The sequence below is a fragment of the Chiloscyllium plagiosum genome, chromosome 41 (genome assembly GCF_004010195.1).
Source record: "Chiloscyllium plagiosum isolate BGI_BamShark_2017 chromosome 41, ASM401019v2, whole genome shotgun sequence".
Lineage (NCBI taxonomy): Eukaryota > Metazoa > Chordata > Chondrichthyes > Orectolobiformes > Hemiscylliidae > Chiloscyllium > Chiloscyllium plagiosum.
The window spans coordinates 20,173,917-20,197,101 of NC_057750.1; the positions used below are offsets into that span (position 1 = coordinate 20,173,917).

A 23,185-nucleotide genomic window follows, 5' to 3' on the forward strand; every position below is an offset into this window, starting at 1 on the left:
CAAAATTTCAAATTTATTTCTTTTAGATACAGGTTGTTAGAAAGCACATTAGAGACTTCTATACTTAAATAATTACTACTTATTCCAAATAGAGAGACCCTTGCTACAGGTAAATAATTACGAACTGTCAGCATATAACTCTGAGGTAGACCTGCAACCTTCCTAAGCCCTGTTCCCACCACCAAACTATATATATCCACGCACAAACAAAAAAGAAAACAAATGTTATGGAAAGATTTGAATGGCTGTTCATTGGGCTGGTTCAAAGGGTTAATGAAATTACCCTTTTAGCTTCTCAGGATATACCTCCTGGATCCTCTTTATCCCGGTAATTTCACATTCTTACAAGGACTCAGGGCAATGGCTTAACCAATAAGTCAGAGACTTCAGTACAAGAACCATAGCAATAATTAGGAGACAAAATCTGGCCTTCTTCATGCTTGAGACGGTTTGTATTACAGAGAAGAGGGCACTCCACCTCAGGGATCTGATGGCCTCACACTCAAGACATTCAGATACCTTGAAATCAATTACATTTTTGGCAACACATAGGAGACCTTTGTCATCATTTCACAGACTAACCAGCAACTTGTTGCTGATCAAATATCCATTTATCCACTATTCCCAGGCTCCACCTCATCTGTAACTAGGCTTTCCCCACTGCTGAATCAGCAACTGTGAAAACAGCACTTAGAATGAGCATCTTGTAAGTTACTTTTTAAAAGTGCAGTAGTCCTTCAACAATCCTTGGCTTTTAAAACAGTTACTTTCCTATTTCAGTCCACAATCAAAGCTGCAGAAACGTTTAAAAAATTTACTGTCTTTACAGAGAGTTGGTGCAGGCACAATAGGCCAAATGGCCTCTGAAAATGCCTATGAATTGTCGATTCTGGGCATCACAGCTTGAGAAGGGCACAAAGCAGTTTGTGAATGCACAAGAGATGTAATAGATTGTTTGATGAACTAAGTTATTAGAGTTATGTGGATAGGCTAGAGAAGCTGAGGTTGTTCTCTTGGAGCAGAGAAAGGAAAAAGGAAATTTGATAAAACCTTTCAACTCTTTAAACGGTTCTAACAGAAATCATTTATTTTTGTTAATCTATGTGTCGTCCCATTCCCCCTTCAGTCAAAGCAAAATGCTCAGAGACAGAGCAGTTTGACCTTCCAAGCGAGAGACAGACAGAGCGACCCTATATGCGCATGGACATGGGCTCCAATCTTCTCTTTAACAACAGTTTCTCAATGAGCTATATAGTCATTTTACAGGGAGGAGCATCCAGATAAGCAACATCCATATTAATTGGGTGACCATTACAATCAACGAGAATCAATAGCAGAGACTAAGCCCTTTACTGTTACGCAAGGGATGTTCTTAACTTTGTTAACTGGATTCATACAATGGATACTTTTCTCCTGGTTAGCTGACCTTGCATACTGAATGCTTCCAATATTGTCAAATGGCTCAACATAATGACTGCTTTTCCACCTTGTTAACCCATTACCCTTGCCAACAACACTCCATTGTTAATTAAGTTCTTATCTGATCAGAGTCATGCTCAACTGATCCTCATGTTTCACAAAATTCAGAACTTAACTCTTTCCCTGCCTGCTTATACCGTATACACATTCTGACATGGATCAATGTTCAATAACCAGTGAACATGTTTAACATGTCTGGACAAAAAACCAGAGCCAACTTCAGCAGTAACCTTTTTCCTCCAAAAATTAAAAATGCAACTTGTTTATGATTTGAACAAGTGGTTCCCAAAAGGGTGAAGGATAAAGAACTTGGTCGTCGACCAAAAACAAACCACTGGATTAAAGATAGATTGAGGGACAATCACAGGATTATGGGGAAACAACTGGGTAGGGATGATGCTACAGAAGTGGGATTAATCAGAGCATTGTTCAAAAGAGCACAAACTAGAGTAATCACCTAATGTGCTATACTATTCTATGATTTTATAAAGAAATTCCAGGGCTTTGACCCAGCGAAGGATTGGGGATATAGTTTCCAGTTAGGATGGTGAACAACTTGGAAGGTGGTGGCATTTCCATTTCTGTTGCCCTTTTCTTTCCAGGTGGTAGAATATTTAGGGTTTGAAAGGTGCTGTCAATGTAACCCTGGTGCTTTACTGCAGTGCACTTTGTAGATGGTACCCATTACTCCACTGAATGCTGGTGTTGAAAAGACTGAATATTGAACATGGTCAATAGGTGTCATGTACAGGTTGCTTTGTCCTGGGTAGTGTCAAGCCTCTCAAGTGCTCATCTAAGGAAGTAGGGAACATTTCGCCACACTTCTGACTTGTGGTCTATAGATGGTAGACAGGCTTTGGAGTCAGGTGGTGACTTACTCACCACAGGATTCCCAACTCTGACCTACTCATGTTTATATATAGAGTCCAATTCAGTTTGTTCTCAATGGTAAATTCGAGGATTGTTGATAATAGGTGATTCAGTGATAGTAATGCTCTTAAATGTGAAGGGAGATGGTTAGATTATCTGAAGTTCATTGCCTGGCACATAAGGCGTGGAAACCGCTTGCACCTTAGCAGCCCAAACCTGAACATTGTCAAGCCTTGATGCTTATGGACACATCATCTGAGTTATGGCAAATTACACTGAAAATTGTACAATCATCATTGAAAGTCCCCACTTCAGACCTCATGATGGAGAAATGGTTATTGATGAAGCAGCTGAAGACTGCAGAGCCAAGGTCACCACCTTGATGAACTTGTGCAATTGGGTTCTTGGTTGAGACGATTGACCTTCAACAACCACAATCATCTTGCTTTGTGTTAGGGTGGAGATGGTGACATATTATTGATGTCACTGACCAGAAGTTCAGAGGCTCAAACTAATGCTCGAGGGTCACACGTTCAAATCCCTCAACAGATGGAAAAATTTAAATTCAATTAATAAAATCTGAAATTACTCTCTAATGGTGATGCACAGTAACCATCACTGTTGTCATAACAATTTATCTTGTTCACTAATGTCCTTCAGGAGTGCTGCTACAAATTGGTAGTCTCACTGGATGAGTAATCCAGAAACCTAAACTATTGTTCTATAGGAACCAAAAAAAACAAATTGCTGGAGAAAGTCAGCATGTCTGACAAGACCTGAGAGAAAATAAAGTGTTAACTTTTCAGTCCAGTGACCCTTCTTCAGAACATGGTCGCTGAACTCGAAACGTTAACTGTTTTCTCTTCATAAATGCTGTTCGACCTGCTGCGTTTTTCTAGCAATTTGTTTTTGCGTTTCAGTTCTCTGGGATGAGCAGGTTCTGTGTTTTTTTTAAATTGTTTTATGAGCACGGCTTTATCATAAGATTGGGCAAGTTCAGAAACTAATTCAACAATTCCAAGCACTCCTACATGGAACTCCCATTAGTGTTAGGTCTGTAAATGCCCTCGTTCATTCTCTGCACGATCAATACAAAAAAAAGTTACTAACTAATTCAATCAAAAATTCACTAGGAACTTCTTCACTGACAGTGGAGAGACTGCTGCAGTCGCTCCCACAGGGATTGGTTGAGGCGAATAGTCGTAGAATCTGTTACGACACAGCAGTGACCCCTTCTGTTAATTAAACAATACCCAGAAAAGTTCACCGCACCTCATAATTGTTACTCATATTTTAAACAGAGAACTCCCAAATTCCACTATTTAAAGAAAATAATATCAATTATTCTTTAACTCTAAAAGTGATAATTAACTGACAACAATTCACAACTCAAACCCCCCCTTTCTCTTATTATCAGCCTCCAACTCTATAATAATATGCTGCTCCAGTAAAACACTTCTTAAAATTACATAACTTAATTTGGAAACCATACAGCAGCTGTCATCTTTGGTGTTTTTCTTCTTTTGGCTAAAGATCTCTCTGGTTCATTATCTTTCTTTTATTGTAAATATGTTTCATATGAAAAGATACCTTTGATAGAGAATATTTCAATGGTAGTTACTCTGTTTGACTTTCAAATTGCCTGTCTTTTTTATACCACCAACATCAGATCATCTCATTGGTTCGATGTTGGCAAAATAATAAATTCGAACTCGATTGGGTTTTAGTATCCTGGGGCATAATTTAAATGAATTGGTTAAATTCAAATCATCAACTCAGGTATCCAATTCACAGCAAATGTTACATATTTTCTATTTTCCAGTACACAGAGACAGCTAGCTAGTCATATGACAGGTGCTTGTAAGCTCTCAGTGCAAAACGGCATTCGCTCTCCCTTAAAGTTACAGTGCATGCCTTCAACTTCATAAATTCTACGTACAGACGACAGGCTCTTTGACCCATTGGGTCTGCAACAACAAATCACACTCATCCCACAGCCTTGAAAGTTGTTACATTTCAAGTGCTTATCAAAGTATTTTCACTGCTCAAAGCTCTACGTATAGGAGTTGGGACATTATGTTGAGGTTGTACAGGACATTGGTGAGGCCTTTTCTGGAGTACCATTTGTAGTTCTGATCCTTTTGCTAGAGGATAGATATTATTAAGTGGGAGAGGGTTCAGAAAATATTTACCAGGATGCCATCAGGAATGGAGGGCTTGAGACAAAAATAGACTGGAAAGACTAGGACTTCTTACACTGCAGCGCAGGAGATTGAGGGGTGACCTTACTGAGGTTTATAAAATCATGAGAGCTAAGGTGAATGACAAAGGTTATTTCATCCGGAAGGAGAGTTCAAAATTAGGGGACATATTTTTAAGGTTAGAAGATAAAAATTTAAAAAAAGGACATAACAGCAGAATGGTTCATGTGTGGAATGAACTGCCACAAAAAGTAGCAGATGCAGATACAGTTACAATTTGGATAAGTTCATGAAGAGGAAATGTTTGGAAGGATATGGACCAAGTACAGGCAGGTGGGACTAGCTTCGTTTGCAAACATGGTCAGCATGGACAGGTTGGACTGAAGGACCTGTTCCCACGTTGTATGGCTCTATTTTTAAAAAGGTTTGAGGCTTTCTGCCTCAAGTACCTTCCCATACAGTGAATGCTAGGCTCTTAAAACCTTCTGGGTGAAAGGTGTTTTCCAGTGACTTTCTTTTCCCGTCATTGCCATTAAAAGCTCTTACCTTCCACCTTCAAATTTTGCCCACTTGTTATTGACCTTTCAACTCAGGAGAACAGCAGTTTTCAATGCATTCTGCACATACCCCTCAATCTTATACAGTGCTCTCAGCCTTCTCTGCTCTAAAGAAATTAACCTTTGCCTATCCAGCCTCTCTTTTTAGTTAAAATGCTCCATTCCATGCAACATCCTGGTGAATTTCTCTGCACCCATTCCAGCACAATCCCATCTTTTCGTATAGTGCACCCAAATTGTGCACAGTACTCACCAATGGAGGCCAAATCAAAGCTTTATTGTAGATCTCCAGCTATACTGGAAATACTTAAAAAAGGGGTACATAGAATGGGAGTATTAAAATTATACTGAGCCACACCCTAGCAATCCATCACCTAAAGCATGGACTCCACCTTGGTTTATACATTCAATCTGGTTTTGCTGCTTTGTTCCATTTGTGGCTTGTAGGCTTAAAAGATTCAGAAACGTCTGTCTGAGTGGTATTGCCTCATTTGTGGACAAATCTCAAATCAGAGCACAGGGATTTATTGGCAGAAGTAATGAGAGATGGATCAATGCAGTACTCCCTCAGTACTTTCAACTGGGAGTTTAAACCTGGGTGACAAGATTCAAATCCCTGAAGCAAACAGAACCAAACACATTAGTGTTCAGACTTGGAATTAGGAGTACTCTCTCAACTAACCAGAATGGACAGTTTGAAGGGAAGACCAACACTATAAGGGCAGGAAGAAAAATGCTCCATCATAGATTTATGACTCATCAGTGATACATACACCAAGCTATTTCCCAACACACATTGGTAGATGAATCCCATTACAAACTATGTTGCAATGCTGGCCTCACACCAGTTTCAACTTTGAGTCAACAAGCACAGAAAGAACATACCTACGGAAATGCTTCAGAACTCGCATTTATACTGCAACTTCCACCATCAGAACATTCCCCAAATAATTTTTAAAAAAACGTTTAAAATTATAACTATTCCCAAGTTGCTTTATAAAAACACAATCATTTGTTATAATGCATGAAAAGTAGTACACACAACAGACAATGGGTGCAGGAGTAGGCCGTTCTGCCCTTTGAGCCAGCACCACCTTCATTATGATCAAGGAATGCAATATGATTGGACAATTCTTTTTAAAATCAATGTTTGGTTGAAAGTACTGGCCAGGACACAAAGAATAAAACTTGTTTAATCTAATGCTGTTGGATAATTTATGTTAATGTGTTATGGAAGACATATCTTGACATGCACAGTTGAAACATCTACAATGAGTTTGCAGGTTTTCCAGAGAATCAGATGTTACATCAGTGGCAGGCATATCAAAGTAAATTTATGTGGAGACTGACATTATGGAAGCCATTTGGGTGATGACATATAGTTTTTTGGAAGTGCGGAAGACCAGAAAATTTACAGATATCTGATCCCATCCTGCTAGAATTGAGTAGTTAGCAGCAAGATACACTGGTTGATTGTTCCCCTTATCTTCCTAAGCCAACAAGAGCAGCTAACTCAGCACAGAGGAAACCAAGTGCTGGAGAAACTCTAAGTCTGGCATCAGCTGTGGAGAGAGAAATACTTAAAATAGCAGAACAAAGTCACACTGGACTCAAAACGTTCACTATTTCTCTCTACAGATGCTGTCATAACTGATGTGTTTCCCCAGTATCTTCTATTTTCATTTCAAATTTCCAGCAACTGCAGTGATTACTTTTACTAGAGGGCAATGGGTTCCAGTGTCCTGAGTTGAAGTTTAAATTCTTTACTAGGCAAATTGAGCATATACTGAGTCAACAGTATACGATGCACATTTAGTTCTGAATACAACTTTTAGAACTGTTCTAAAGAAGGGTCACTGAACCAGAAAAGTTAACTTTGCTTTCTCTCCACAGATGCTGCCAGCCCAGCTCAGTTTTTCAAGCAATTTATGTTTTTGTTCGATTTCCAGCATCCACAGTTCTTTTGATTTTTTGCTGTCATAACAGCATTGAATGGCTTAACAAGCGCAAACAGACTGGCATCCTCCTGCTGTTCGAAAAATGAGTTCTCTCTCCTAACGGAGTGTACTAGACAACTTTTCCTCTCCAGATTACTGTAACGTCTGTCAAGCAATAAATCCATTCTTTTTTATGGTATTAATAATGCAATAAGGTACAAGAGCAATTATATGAACTATCTGCAGCCTGGAAGTTTGGGAAGGGGGCAGGGAGATGAGCAGAACAGGGAGCAAGAAAAAACAGCTCTTCCCTACCCACAGCCCACATCTAATAGCACAGTATCGCTGTTCTCATCTGTTAAAACTTGTTCCAATGTCACTCACAGGACACAAACACCATTCTGCAAAAGGCACAAAAAGCAGCAAGGAGCATGGGCTGGATTTTCCAAAGACCCATGCCAGGATGGGAATCTTCAACTGAATCTGCCTTCACTGGGCATTACATTCAGATCCTAACCACTTGCTGCAGAGTATAGAATTTTCTCATGTTGTTTTTTGTGCTTTTGCCAATCACCTCTGGTTCTTAACCCTCTGCCAACAGGAACAGTTTACCCATCTACTACTTCCAGAAGTCCCATTGTTTGGAGCACGTAGATTAAAATCTTTCCTTACCTTTGTTTTAAGGAGAACAGTCCAGATATCCCATTCTCTCCAGACTTACTAAGGCTCTCAATCCCTGCTATTATTCTGATAAATGTTCTCTGCACCCAAGGCCTTTACATTCTTTCTAAATGAAGACCCTAATTTCTGCAATGCCATGCACAACCCAAAACTGATTTACAGACAATCAAACTTCTTTCCGAAGTGCAGTCACTGTTGAAGTGTCAGATACAAGGCAGTCAATCTATATACAGCAAGCACCCATAACACAACTTAATAATGACTTGCTAATTTATTTTAAGTGACATTGGCTTTGGGATAAATATTCGCCAGGACACCAGAAATAACTCCTTTTTTCTCTCAATAACAGTCACAAGATCTTTTAAGTCCACCTCACAGTGCAGCATTCCCTCTCCATTGCCTTGAAGCATTAGTTGGATGTTGCACTTAAGTCACTAGACTGGAATTTGGATCCATGAGGCAGGAATTTTATCACTGCTAACAGTTAAAGCCACATGCCTCTTACTGAGCACAGTTAATCTATGCTGACTGTGCAAAGGGACTCAGGGAGCAGTTGACATCTTGCCAAAAGATTACAGTCTGAACCTCCTAGAGATCTTCATTGATCTCATATTGAGAGGACAGCAGGCGAGTGACTTCTCCTTGGGTGTCTTAGCTCAACATCCCTCTGACAACCAAAACCACTGAAGGAATAAATTACCTCAAGCTGCTTCTGAGAACTGTATCACTGGAACACATTTAAAGTTAACTATCCAGCATGAAACACTTCACAATCAGGGACAAAGTCCAGGTTGATCTTTGTTAATTCAACAGAATACGTTTTCATTTAAGGTGAATGCTATTTGCAGTTGAACTATGCCAGGGGATTCAAAACCTGCAAGTTGTATTAGTGGATTGTATGATTCAGTTAAGCTTGTTTACGGAATTACAATTGACCTCTGCTGATTACTAAAAACAAACCCGCTACGTATGGATAGGATTAGGCTTGGCTACAATTCTCTCAGCATTCAAACAAAAAAATAAAACACTTGTTTCTATGTTCTTTCACTGAGAGAAAGAATGCAATCTTTGTCCAAGCGGAACCTACACATGATTCTGGTCAAAAACAACCTCTACTTTTAACTTCCTTCTGAAGTGGCCACTCAGCCTGAAAAAGGTAATGACTAATAAAGGCAAGTAGGAAGAGGCAATAAATATTGGTGTTTATCAGTGACACCCTCATCCCATGATTGGATTCTGTTCCACTCTTGAACATCAACATAAATCCAATCATCCAAATGGTTCTGAAGGAGGGTCACTGGACTCAAAATGTTAACTGCTTTCTTTTCTGATGCGTCAGGTCTGCTGAGTTTCTTCAGCAATTTCTGTTTGTTTTGGTTTGTTAACATGCTGCAGCCTTGACATTGGTGGTGGTAAATACAGGACAAGCTGGGAATGAACCAGTGAGGGAGACAGCCAAAGATATTCAAGCTCACAAAAAAGAACACAGATTGTGGCCCTGTAACAATGACCACAAAAATACTAACAGCTCTTATTAAATCACCAGAAATGCATTTCTAGGAGAAAATAAAAAAAAGCACAGGAATAATAATAAATCAAGAAATATAATGCAAGGCTTTAAGGCCTAATAACTTAGAACCCATGGTATGCCTGTAACCTATTTCTAGTGCTGCAAAAGACTCTGCTCATAAATTATCATTAGCTCTCATCATTATGGCTAAACCTTGTCAACCACCTTAACCCAACATATGCACAAGCCATGTATCATCTCCAAGAAATGGAAACCACACCCAGAGTCTTGTCAGAACAGATCGTTAAGAAAGCATTTATTACAGACAGTTTAATAAAAACATAGACCACTGCAAAAAGATCCAAAATGCAACACTAATCCGTTGCGTCAAAGGACCACAGGCTGCTTGGCTTGCAACACAAACTGGGGACTTTTGGATTTTTAAAAGATTACGCAAAAGGAAGTTCAAAGTGTGGTATTTTTGAGGTTCCCTCCCCCAACACAGCACATCAACAGACAGCATTCTAGCTGCCATCATAGTACTTTGTGAACACTTGTGATTCAGTGAGATAGAAAGCACAGATATACGAGTTGCATTCAATGAGCAAACCCCCACTGCTGTCCTGTCCTCTCTTGGCTTTATTCCAGGAGCTTGCTGTCCTTGGGACAGTTTGCTGTCAGCAACTCAGCAGCTGCAAACTACACCTATCACTAAGGGATATTACGGTGCAATACTACTAACAAAAAAAAAGCTTCTAACATTGCATTAACCAGAGAAATAGTCCAGATCTTACAAAAACTAAAAAGCAGTACTGTGTCATCCTCCATCAACATCCAATTTGTTTAGTCCACTCTCCTCCCTGTCCTGGAGAACTCATATGTATATCACCACTCAACAGTCCAGGACAGCATAAAATTACTTCACTGCCAACAAAGCACAAGCAGTAAGAGAGCAGTTACTGTCATTATATAGGAACTCAGTACTGACCCTTCAGATGTGACATTTTGTTCATACTGATCCTCTGACAGTGCAAAGCCCTTAGTGCACTGGAGCATTGGTCTGGATTACAGGTTCCAATGCCTGGGCTAGTGTTCAAATATCAAAATTCTTACCAAATGGTGAGAATGCAAACCATTGACATCAGGTATGGGAACACTGGCACAAATTGCCTCTCTCCATCCTGCGCTAACTGCAGTGCTCCTGACTAGTGCCCCGCTCTTGAAGTCAGGCACATAAATGCACCCTAGCATTTACTGCTAAACTCATGGAATGGCAAATGATCAGTAACCTGGATGCTGCAGCACATTAGATGGTCAGTAAAAGATCAGGTGACTGAGTAACTTGGAATCCTGCCACTGTGCTGGGCCAGCAAACCTATATCCACTAACAAGGAAAGATAATCTAGTCAGTTCACTCCACACTTGGCACGATTGCATCAGGTGCAGTTCAATGAGGAAGATGTGATTTCAAGTGACACAATGCACATTACAAGGAACAACAGGGCACAAAATTATGAGGGGGATGCAAGAGTAGATGCATTTGGTCATGTGTAACTATAAAGATCTGATGATAACAGAGTAAACTGCTGAGGCAGTTAAAAAAAAAGACGTTGTAGAAAAGAGGTTACAGAAGATGCTGGTGAGAACCAGGACTTAGTAGCCTTCATTTACTTCCTGGCAACTGATATTGTGACTAAATCCCAGGAGCTTGGCTAGCATCTGTGTTGCTAATCTGAGGTGCCATGTGAGAGGGAAGAGGAAAGGGGCTTACCCATTCAGAGGTTCCAGTTGTATCAGCCTCCACCATGCCCTCTGGCAGCTCGCCCCATACATGCACCCTCCATATTGAGGCCTTTTAAATCTTTCCTTTCTTACTTCGAAAGTATGTCCTCCAGCTTTGGACTCTCCTACCCTGTGAAAAAGACCTTGGCTATTCACCCTATCTACACCCCTCAATTTTATAAACCGCTATAAGTTCACTCCTTAGCCTCGATGCCCCAGGGAAAACAGACCCAGCCTCTTGCTCAAATCTTCCAAACCCAGAAATATCCTTGGAAATTTTTTCTGCACTCTTTCAAGTTTAAGATCTTTCCTACAGCAGGGAGACCAGGATTGAACGCAGTATTCCAAACCTGGCCAAAACAATACTCTGTACAGCCATAACATGACATGCCAACTCCTATACTCAATGCACTGGCCAATAAAAGCAAGCATGCTAAACACTGTCTTCACTGATCTGTGCACCTGCAAATCCATTTTCCAGGAACTATGAACCTGCACCCCAAGCTCTCTTTGTTCAGCAACATTCCTTAGGACCCTACCATTAAGTAAACAAATCCTGCATGATTTTACTTTATCAAAATGCGACACCTGACATTTATTTAAATTAAACTTCATCTGCCACTCCTCAGCTCATTGGCCCACCTGATCAAGGTCCCATTGTACTCCGAGATAGCCTTCTGCACGTTCACTACTCACTAATTTTGGTGTCATCTGCAAACTTACTAACCATACCTTCTATACTCACATTCAAATCATTTATATAAATGACAAAAAGTACCAATCCTTGCTACACACTGCTGGTCACAGGCCTCCAGTCTGAAAAACAGCTGTCCGCCACCACCCTCTGTCTCCTATCTTCCCCACCCCCACCCTCCTCTAGCTTATCTCTCCACGCTTCAGGTTCTCTGCCTTTATTCCTGATGAAGGGCATTTGCCCGAAACGTCGATTTCGCTGCTCCTTGGATGCTGCCTGAACTGCTGTGCTCTTCCAGCACCACTAATCCAGAACCAATTTTGTATCCAAATGACTAGCTCTCCCTGGATTCCATATTATCTAACCTAATAGTAATTCATTAATGAGGTAAGTAGACAAGTCCTTCTGTGGCCGTAAATGCAACTCCAGGATGGTATGTTGCTCCTCAAGTGTCAGTGTTAAGGATCCTAAGGTAGGCTGAAGGGTATTATGAATGGGGTGGTTGAACAGCCAGAGACTGTGGTCCATGTTGGGATCAATAACATAGGAAGAGAAACAAAGTCCTCCAAGTGGACTTAGGGAGTTATGTAGAAAATTGAAAACCAGAATTTCAAAGCAGTAATCTCCAGACAAATCCTTTTGCGAAGCTGTACTGAGTATAAGAATAGAAGGATAGAACCGATTAATGTGCAGCTGAAGAGATAGGATGAAGGGTTTGAGATTTCTGAGGCATTGGGACAATATCTGGGGATGTTGTATCTGTATAAGTTGAACAAGTCATCAAAATATCAAATGGATTACTCAGGTGGTCAGAGCAATGGCAAATGGAATTCAATCTGGACAAGTGTGAAGTAATGCACATGGGGAGACTAACCGGAAAAGGGATTAAACAAGAAATGGCAAAAAATATATTGTACACATAGAGACTTTGACTCTAGCAGACAGCAACACACTGTGCACAGTGACACACCCATTAGGGAAGGAATCTTTATGAATTTGTCCCAACAGTGATTTGCCAACTCCACCAATTTTGGGGTGGAAGGAGCTGCTGATATTTTTGGGAACCTTGTGTGCACCTGCTTTACAAATCTTTCTTCCCTAATGATTAAAAACCTGACTCAAATTTAAATCCTCCAGACATTTCAACATACCTCCCAATCTGCCAATGCTTCTGCAAGATTGAAAGTTAACCCCACAAACAGAATGGAGATAAGAAATTCACTAGACAAGTTAACAAGCCACAGTCATGCCTGAAAATCCTGTGACTCAGAAACAACTCATCCACTGATTATTCGAACAAACAGTGTAGGATATTAAATATGTTGCAAGTCTTTGGTGAAGCAACTGATGATAGCAATAAACTACCCAAATGTTCAGAATATGGAAACTCATCCAGCTGTTCAAGACAATTACTCACTACCACCCTCTCCACTACAACTAGGGATGGGAAATCAATGTTCGCCCCATCAGCAATACCTATATCCCATGAATAGAGAAAGAAAACTGTCATTGCATAGAGATGTATAATGCAGAAGTATGCCATTACATCCAACAGGTCTACAGTAATGTTTACATTCTGCACAAACCTCCGACCTCCTCCCATTCTCCTAACCACATAAAACAAGAGTTACCTCCCCCAGATTTTAGTTCACAAGTTGCCAAAAGGAAAATAAGTTAGATTAAAGAAAGTGAAAGGCAGAACTGAAAGGTTTCACTTTGTTCATGTAATCTTGCTCAGATTGCACTGAGTTCTGGGTACAGTGACTCAAAGTCATAATGGGTTTTAAGAGGTTTGGGTGCATCACAATCACCACAAAAATACCAGAACTACAATGGATCCCATCCAATATCTTTCATGCATTTCATCACTAAAATCATGCATCAGAAGCTACAAATCAGAGAAAATCATCTGCAATCCACTTGGTAGGACAATCATTCTCTTGCTCTAATACAAAAAGAAGGTTATGTGAAGTATCCAGCTAAAGCTAGCCTGACATTCCCAGATTATGAAAGACAGATTTGCCACATTGCCAGAGAGTCACCTGCACTCTCAAAACGGTAGGAAGGTGGTGTTCGGATTTGGGAAGCACTATTCTGGTGAGACATCAAAGCCAGATCTCAGTCAGCCCTTTCAAATGGATATAACAGAATACACAACTACTTCAGCAAAGAAAGCAAAAGGTCGCTCTGTTGTTCTGCAGCCAATTATTACACCTTTGCAAATATCACTGCTTACAAACTCTGGTTGTTACATTGATCTTTGTGGTGTTCCTGTGTGTAAATCAGCTGCCATCTGAATCATTTGCAGCAATCTTCAACCAGTAGTGCCGAATGTATGATTCATCTCTGCCCCCTCTGGTGGTCCCCAGCATCACAGATGCCAGTCTTCAGGCAATTTGAAATCAAGAAACGGGTTGGAAGGCAGCAGATTCTGCAAAGGCTACAAGCCCTAACAATATAACAACAACAGTACTGAAAACTATGTTCTAGAGCTTGCATTTTCCTAGCTAAGCTGTACCAGTACAGTTACAACACTGGCGTCCAACCAGCAATGTGAAAATTTGCTCGGGTATATTCTTTACTCAAAAAGCAGGACAAATCCAACCCAGCAAATTACCATCCCATCCTACCCTTGGTCACCAGTAAACTGATGGAAGGTGTTATCCAACGTGCTATTCAGCAGCACTTGCTCAGCAAAAACTTGCTCAGTGATGCCTAATTTGAGTCACCCAGCTCCTGACCTATTTACAAGCCTTGGTTCAAACATGGACAAAAGAACTGAATTCAAGGGGAGGTGAGTGGGACAGTCCTTGACATCAAGACTGCATTCAACCAAGTATGGCATCAAGGAGCCCCCGAAACACTAAAATTAATAGAAATCAGCAGGCAAACACTACTGGTTGGTGTTACAACTGGCAAATAGGAAGATATCTGTGGTTGTTGGAGGTTAGTCATTTCAGCTCCAGGACATCTCTACAGGATTTCCCTCACAGTAGGGTCCTATGTCTTACCATCTTTAGCTGATTCACTAATGACTTTCCTTCCATTAATAACAGAAGTGGGGTGTTTGCTGATTTTCAGTACCATTTGCAACTCTGCAGATACTGAAGGAGTCTATGCTCGAATGTAACACGATCTGCACAATATCCCGCCTTGGTCTGACAAGTGACAAGTAACATTTGTGCCACATAAATGCTAGGCATGAACAGAGCCTTAGAAATGTACAGCAGAGAAACAGACCCTTCAGTCCAACACGTCCAAGCCGACCACATATCCTAAACTAATCTAGTCCCATTTGCCAACACTTGGCCCATATCCCTCTCAATCCTTCCAATTCATATACCCATCCAGATGTCTTTTAAATGCTGTAACTGTACCACCCTTCACCACTTCCTCTGGCAGCTCATTCCATACATGCACCACCCTCTGCATGAAAAAGTTGCCCCTTAGGTTCATTTTATATCTTTCCCATCTCATTCTAAATCTAGTTCTGGACTCCCCTACTCCAGGGGAAAGATCTTGTCTATTTATCCTATCCATGCCCCTTATGATTTTATAAACCTCTAAGATCACCCCTCAGCCTCCAATGCTTCAGGGAAAACAGCCCCAGCCTATTCAGCCGCTCTCTCTCGCTCAAATCCTCCAACCCTGGCACCATCCTTGTAAATCTCTCCAAATAAGATGGAATCTTATCTTCACCCCTTGACATTCATTGACATTAGAATCATAGAATCCCTACAGTGTGGAAAGAGGCCACTCGGCCCATCCTACAAACAGAATCCCACTCAGACCCAACCCCCCACCTCATCTCACATTTACCATGACTAACCTACTAGTCTGCACATCCTTGGTCACTAAGCAGCAATACTGCATGACCAATCCACCTAACCTGCATATCTTTGGACTGTGGGAAGAAACCAGAGCATCCAGAAGAAACACAGATACAGGGAATGTGCGAACTCCACACAGTCACCCAAGGCTGGAATCAAATCTGGGTCCCTGTGCTGTGAGGCAGCAGTACAAATCGCTGAGCTCAGTGCCACCCTTACCATTACTGAAGCCTCCACTATTAGCATCCTGAGGATTACAATTGACCAGAAATTCAACTGGACTTGCCATATAAATACAGTAGATTAGATTACATTAGATTAGATTACTTACAGTGTGGAAACAGGCCCTACAGCCCAGCAAGTCCACACCGCCCTGCCGAAGCGCAACCCATCCATACCCCTACATTTACCCCTTACCTAACACTACGGGCAATTTAGCACGGCCAATTTACCTGACCTGCACATCTTTGGACTGTGGGAGGAAACCGGAGCACCCGGAGGAAACCCACGCAGACAAGGGGAGAACGTGCAAACTCCACACAGTCAGTCGCCTGAGGCGGGTATTGAACCCAGGTCTCTGGCGCTGTGAGGCAGCAGTGCTAACCACTGTGCCACCGTGCCGCCCACCGTGTAGCTAAAAGAGCAGGTTAGACGCTAGGAATACTTCAGCCCTTGACCTTGTCCAACAGGTATGAGATTCTTGCTCCCTATACGGATGAGGAAAAGGGCTCTGGACAGGATGAGCCAGCTGACCATGGCACCATGGTGCAGAAGGCCATTCAAGAGGGGGGAGCAAAAAGACAAGTAGTTGTTATAGAGGATTCTATAATTAGGGGGACAGATAAGAAAATTAGGGAATTAAACACATGGCTAAGGGATTGGTGTGGGAAAGAGGGATTCCATTTCATGGGGCATTGGCATCAGTTTTGGAACCAGGGGGAGCTGTACCGTTGGAACGGTCTCCACCTGTACCGATCTGGTACCAATGTTCTAGCAAAGAGGATAAATAGGGTGGTCGGTAGGACTTTAAACTTCTGAGTTGTGGGGGGGGGGGGGGAAGAATTGAAAGCGACAGGGAGTATGGAGTTAAATGGAAAGATAAGCAGGAGGATAGCATGTATGCAGGTGGATTTAACCTTGAGGCAGATTAGGAATGCAACAGAAAGGAAGGATAACATAGGACATCTTATGACTTCCAATATCTCTAATGATAAGAATGTTAGCATTAAGGCACTTTACCTGAATGCTCGTAGCATTCGTAACAAAGCAGATGAACTAATGGCACAGATCATCATGAATGATTATGATGCGGTAGGCTTCACAGAGGCGTGGTTGCAGGGGGTTCAGGACTGGCAGTTAAACATCCAAGGATTTACAACTTATCGAAAAAACAGAGAGGTGGGCAGAGGGGGCGGGGTGGCCTTGTTAGTTAAGAACACAATTAAATCTATGGCACTGAATAACATAGGGTCGGATGATGTGAAGTCTGTGTGGGTGGAATTGAGGAACCACAAAGGCAAAAAAACCATAATGGGAATTATGTACAGACCTCCTAACAGTGGTCAGGACCAGGCGCGCAACATGTACCGGGAAATAGAGAAGGCATGTCAGAAAGGCAAGGTCACGGTGATCATGGGGGACTTCAATATGCAGGTGGACTGGGTAAATAATGTTGCCAGTTGATCCAAAGAAAGGGAATTCTTGGAATGCTTACAGGATGGCTTTTTGGAACAGCTTGTCATGGAGTCCACAAGGGAGCAGGCTATTTTGGACTTCGTGCTATGTAGTGAACCAGACTTTATAAAAGATCTTAAAGTAAGGGAACACTTAGGAAGCAGCGATCATAATATGGTAGAGTTCAGTCTGCAGTTTGAGTTACAGTTAAATAAAGGTAATTACGAGGGCATGAGAGAGGAACTGATGAAAATCGACTGGAAGCAGAGCCTAGCGGGGAAGACAGTAGAGCAAAAATGGCAGGGGTTTGTGCGTATAATTGAGGACATAATACAGAGGTTCATCCCCAAGAAAAGATAGATTATCCGGGGAGGGATTGTTACAGTTAAATAAAGGTAATTACGAGGGCATGAGAGAGGAACTGATGAAAATCGACTGGAAGCCTAGCGGGGAAGACAGTGGAGCAAAAATGGCAGGGGTTTGTGCGTATAATTGGGGACACAGTACAGAGGTTCATCCCCAAGAAAAGATAGATTATCCGGGGAGGGATTAGACAGCAATGGCTAACAAAGGAAGTCAGGAAATGTATCAAAGAAAAAGAGAGATCCTATAAAGTGGCCAAGAGCACTGCGAAATCAGAATATTGGGAAGACTACAAAAACAAACAGAGGATAACAAAGAGAGAAATAAGGAAGGAGAGGATCAAATATGAAGGTAGGCTAGCCAGTAATATTAGAAATGATAGTAAAAGTTTATTTCAATACATAAGAAACAAACGACAGGCAAAAGTAGACATTGGGCCACTTCAAACTGATGCTGGAAGGCTAGTGATGGGAGATAAGGAAATAGCTGGAGAACTTAATAAGTACTTTGCGTCAGTCTTCACAGTGGAAGACATGAGTAATATCCCAACAATTAAAGGGAGTCAGGGGGCAGAGTTGAATTTGGTTGCCATTACAAAAGAGATAGTGCTAGAAAAGCTAAAAGGTCTGAAAATAGACAAATCTCCTGGCCCCGATTGGCTACATCCTAGAGTTCTGAGGGAGGTGGCTGAGGAAATAGCGGAGGAGTTGGTTGAAATCTTTCAAAAGTCACTGGAGTCAGGGAAAGTCCCGGATGATTGGAAGACCGCTGTTGTAACCCCCTTGTTCAAGCAAGGATCAAGATAAAAGATGAAAAATTATAGGCCAATTAGCCTAACCTCGGTTGTTGGTAAAATTCTAGAATCCATCGTTAAGGATGAGGTTTCTAAATTCTTGGAAGAGCAGGGTCGGATTAGAACAAGTCAACATGGATTTAGTAAGGGGAGGTCGTGCCTGACAAACCTGTTAGAATTATTTGAAGAGGTAACAAGTAGGTTAGACCAGGGAAACACAGTGAATGTGGTCTATCTAGACTTCCAAAAGGCCTTTGATAAGGTGCCACACGGGAGCCTGCTGAGTAAGGTGAGGGCCCACGGTGTTCAAGGTGAGCTACTGGCATGGATTGAGGATTGGCTGTCTGACAGAAGGCAGAGAGTTGGGATAAGAGGTTATTTTTCAGATTCGCTGCCGGTGACAAACGGTGTCCCACAGGGTTCAGTGTTGGGGCCGCAGCTGTTCACGTTATATATTAATGAGGGTTGGAATATAAAAGCAGCGATGTGCTACTGAGCCTTTATAAAGCTCTGGTTAGGCCCCATTTGGAGTACTGTGTCCAGTTTTGGGCCCCACACCTCAGGAGGGACGTACTGGCACTGGACCGTGTCCAGCAGAGATTCACAAGCATGATCCCTGGCATGGCAGGTCTAACATACGAGGAATGGGTGAGGATCCTGGGATTGTACTCATTGGAGTTTAGAAGGTTAAGGGGAGATCTAATAGAAACTTACAAGATAATACATGGCTTGGAAAGGGTGGACGCTAAGAAATTGTTTCCATTAGGCGAGGAGACTAGGACCCGTGGGCTCAGCCTTAGAATTAGAGAGGGTCAATTCAGAACAGAAATGCGGAGACATTTCTTCAGCCAGAGAGTGGTGGGCCTGTGGAATTCATTGCCGCAGAGTGCAGTGGAGGCCGGGACGCTAAATGTCTTCAAGGCAGAGATTGATAAATTCTTGATGTCACAAGGAATTAAGGGCTACGGGGAGAACGCAGGTGAGTGCAGTCGAAATGCCCATCAGCCATGATTAAATGGCAGAGTGGACTGGATGGGCCGAATGGCCTTACTTCCACTCCTATGTCTTATGGTCTTAATACTGCAGCATTTCATTCACCTCCTGACTTCCCAAATCCTGTCCATTGATAAGAGTGTGATGGAATATGCCCCACTTGTATGGATGTTCCAACAACACCAAAGAAGCTCGACACCATCCAAGACAAAACAGCCCACTTGACTGGCAAGGCAAGGACTGATTAGGGATAGTCAACATGGCTTTGTGCGTGGAAAATTATGTCTCATGAACTTGTTTGAGGTTTTTGAATTAACAAAGAGGATCGAGGAGGGCAGAGCGGTGGACGTGACCTATATGGACTTGAGTATAGTGTTCAACAAGGTTCCACATGGGAGACTGATTAGCAAGGCTAGATCTCATGGAATACGGGGAGAACTGGCCATTTGGATACAGAACTGGCTCAAAGGTAGAAGACAGAGGGTAGTGGTGCAAGATTGCTTTTCAGACTGGAGGCCTGTGACCAGTGGTGGGTCACAAGGATCAGTGCTGGGTCCACTACTTTTCGTCATTTTATATAAATGATTTGGATGTAAGCATAACAGGGATAGTTAATAAGACTGCAGATGACACCAAAATTGGAGGTGTAGTGGACAGTGAAGAATGTTACCTCACAGTACAACCGGATCTCGACCAATTGGCCACTGAGAAGTGGCAGATGGAGTTTAATTCAGATATATGCAAGATGCTGCATTTTGGAAAAGCAAATCAGAGCAAGATTTGTACACTTAATGGTAAGGTCCTAAGGAGTGTTGCTGAACAAAGAGACCTTGGAGTGCAGGTTGGAAGTAGAGTTGCAGGTAGATAGGATAGTGAAGGGGGCATTTGGTATGCTTTCCTTTATTGGTCAGAGTATTGAGTACAGGAGTTGAGAGGTCATGTTGCGGCTGTACAAGACATCGGAATATTGCATGAAATTCTGGTCTCCTTCGTATAGGATGGATATTGTGAAACTGAAAGGGTTCAGAAAACATTTACAAGGATGTTGCCAGGGTTGGAGGGTTTGAGCTAAAGGGAGAGGTTGAATAAGCTAGGGCTGTTTTCCCTAGAGGTCAGAGACTGAGGGGTGACCTTACAGAGATTTATAAAATTAGGAAGGGCATGGATAGGATAAATAGACAAGGTCTTTTCCTTGGGATGGGGGATTCTAGAACTAGAGGGGCATAGGTTTAAGGTGAGAAGTGTTTAGAGGGACATGGGCCAAGCGCTGACAAATGGGGCTAGATTAAGTTACGATATCTGGTTGGCATGGACAAGTTGAACCAAAGGGTCTGTTCCCTTGCTGTACATCTCTGACTAATTACCCCCTCTTCTGGCACCAGTGTCTACCAAGGGTTAGAAGATTATGGTCAGTGCTTACCATTCTCACTTCTCTCAGCATCAAATACATCCTATATGTTCCAGTTGTACTACACTGCCTTTTATCCTGACTCTCTGTCACTACCAAGTCAATCCACTTCCACCTCTTTCTCCACCTCTTGGTGAATATGGTTGTGTTAACAGAAAGCAATGTGAAAGTAGATGTATTTCGCCCAGAAACAGCGTCCAGGGACAGAGGAAACAAAGGCAAACTTGATTATAATAGCAAAGGGAAGCTTGGAATTGAGAGCTCAGAAAGGTAACATTGACTATGGCCACTGCAAGCCTTTTCGCAGAACAGTCTGAGAATGTTTATAGCCTTAAAACTGGTCCTTTAACATTTAGACTAAAGTGTAATGTTGAATTCAAGAAAACATTTGCTGCACACTAGAAAATAGACAGGCAGGGAGGCACAGAACAAAAAGGGGGAACCAAAGATATGCAGAAGATAAAAACATTTGTTCTCATTAAGTGATAACAGGATGTTCATGGGGATCTTGATCAGATAATCCAATGGGCTGAGGAGTGGCAGATGGAGTTTAATTTAGATAAATGCAAGGTGCTGCATTTTGGGAAAGCAAATCGTAGCAGGATTTACACACTTAATGGTAAGGTCCGAGGGAGATTTGCTGAACAAAGAGACCTTGGAGTGACTGAACAAGTTAAAAAGCCTAACTCAACAATAATTCAGCAAGAGCACCCTCCCAGGTAGGCAGAGACCAGTTAATGAAGTGACGGAGAGAAAAAACCCTCTTACCCTCTAAGTTTTGTGTGTAGCCTTTCACAAAATCCCCAGTGTTGATTTCAAATGCTGATCCTCAGTATTAGAAGGGTAAGTGTCGATGAAGGGTATATGGGTATCTAAGTGATGCTGGGAGAGCTCAATACTGAGAGTGCAGAATGGAAACCTTGCACTTCCCTTGGGAATGAGGGCGCTCAATTGATGAGCGCAAAACAACAGTGCAGCTTTATCAACAAGGACTGGAAAAAATAAACACATCTAGTTGGCACTTTGTTTTGCACTGATCCTCGTTGCCCTATTCAAGGGGCTGAATCTTGCTGGGAAATGGTTACAAAGGCTTGTTCAGACCTCCAGTCCTTTGCTGCAATGACTATCCTAACAATTGGAGCCTGGTTCAGCAATTGAAGAAGGGTATTGTGGTTACCCACAAAATGGCCTCGACAATTTGCTGAATGTACACAGTTCTGGTCACTATATTTTCATAAAGGACTCATAACACTGGAGAAAGTACTACAAAGGTTCACGAGGATGCTACCAGAACTAAAAGTCCTTATTGATGAATAGGCAGGAGCTATTTCCTCAAAAAGAAAAGACAGAATTGTGTGTTAGAGGTCTTTGGTAGGGTGGATGTTGCCAATTATAGATGAGGTTAGACTAGGAGGCATCAATTCAATTATTAATAATTTCATTTGGAAACTCAAATTTAGTCCCTCAAAGAGTAGGGAGAATGTGGAACTTGCTCCCATAAGGAATGATAGAGAAGAAGCGCCATCATGAAACTTTTGGGCTGAATAACCTGTTCCTACAGTGCAAAATCTCAAATAATCCTGTTCTCCTGCATCAAGCTAAGCCAAAAATAACAATCAACCTAATTTTGCTGACTACCACTGGCTTCTCCCCACTGCAAACATAACACACTAGGCTTCAGTCACAACCACCACCAAGCAAACATAGCTGAACTCAGTCTTATTGCCAGTGTGCAGGAAATATCATTGATGAAAAATCATTCAAGGCCACAGCAAAGCCTTGCTCCACCAGAGGTGCAGCACCCAGAGACTTCTCACATTAGCCAGTACTTTGTTCTGTGACTATCACCCCTAACAGTCCTAGTTCTCCATTTCTGTGACATAAGAGTGGTCTTTGCAGCACACTCTGGTCTCAGTTTGAGGCTTTGGAAGTTATAGAACATGTGACTACAGCCAATATTTTTGGACTCTTGTGGGACCTTGTGGCCCCCTTATCTTTGGGTGGGATACATGGAGATGATTCAAGATGCTGAAGGAATACTGTTCAGTAGCAGGAACCAGCAGATAGTGAATGAAGGCATCCCAGTTATTTTCCTTTTCTGTTTCACGTCTTCTGCAGATTTATTATGAATGCAACTTCATCAGCTTTGCCCAAATCCTGAGAAAACATTATTTTTAAAACATCCTGCAGTGTTGAGGCTGACTGCTGCCCTGCCTCTCCATCAGCTTTGGATAAGGTCAGTAGAATTAGCATTAGGCCCCAGGTTGGAAGTTTTACGCCTGCGTTGCTGAGGGCTGCCTGACTTCACCAGGCTGTCAAGGAGCGACAACAGGGTTTATTTATAGAACACACCACTGAAGGCAATCCTCCCTTTTACAGAACTTCAGACTTTCACAAACACAAGGCATGGAAG

The 23,185-nt window shown here is 42.0% G+C and overlaps 1 protein-coding gene across 3 annotated transcripts in view; it reads right to left on the bottom strand.

Annotated features, from left to right (window-relative positions):
* The window catches only part of LOC122542926 (palmitoyltransferase ZDHHC5-like), a 60,161-nt gene that overhangs the window by 27,417 nt on the left and 9,559 nt on the right, over nt 1-23,185 (bottom strand). Inside the window, exon 1 of one of the 3 annotated variants that reach the window (XM_043681071.1) lies at nt 10,349-10,386. The exons of the other annotated variants lie outside the window; for them this stretch is intronic. Coding sequence (XP_043537006.1) covers nt 10,349-10,377 — 29 coding nt within the window. The 5' untranslated portion in view covers nt 10,378-10,386. Of the gene's footprint in view, nt 1-10,348; nt 10,387-23,185 lie in introns of those variants that run through there. 3 annotated transcript variants of the gene reach the window in all.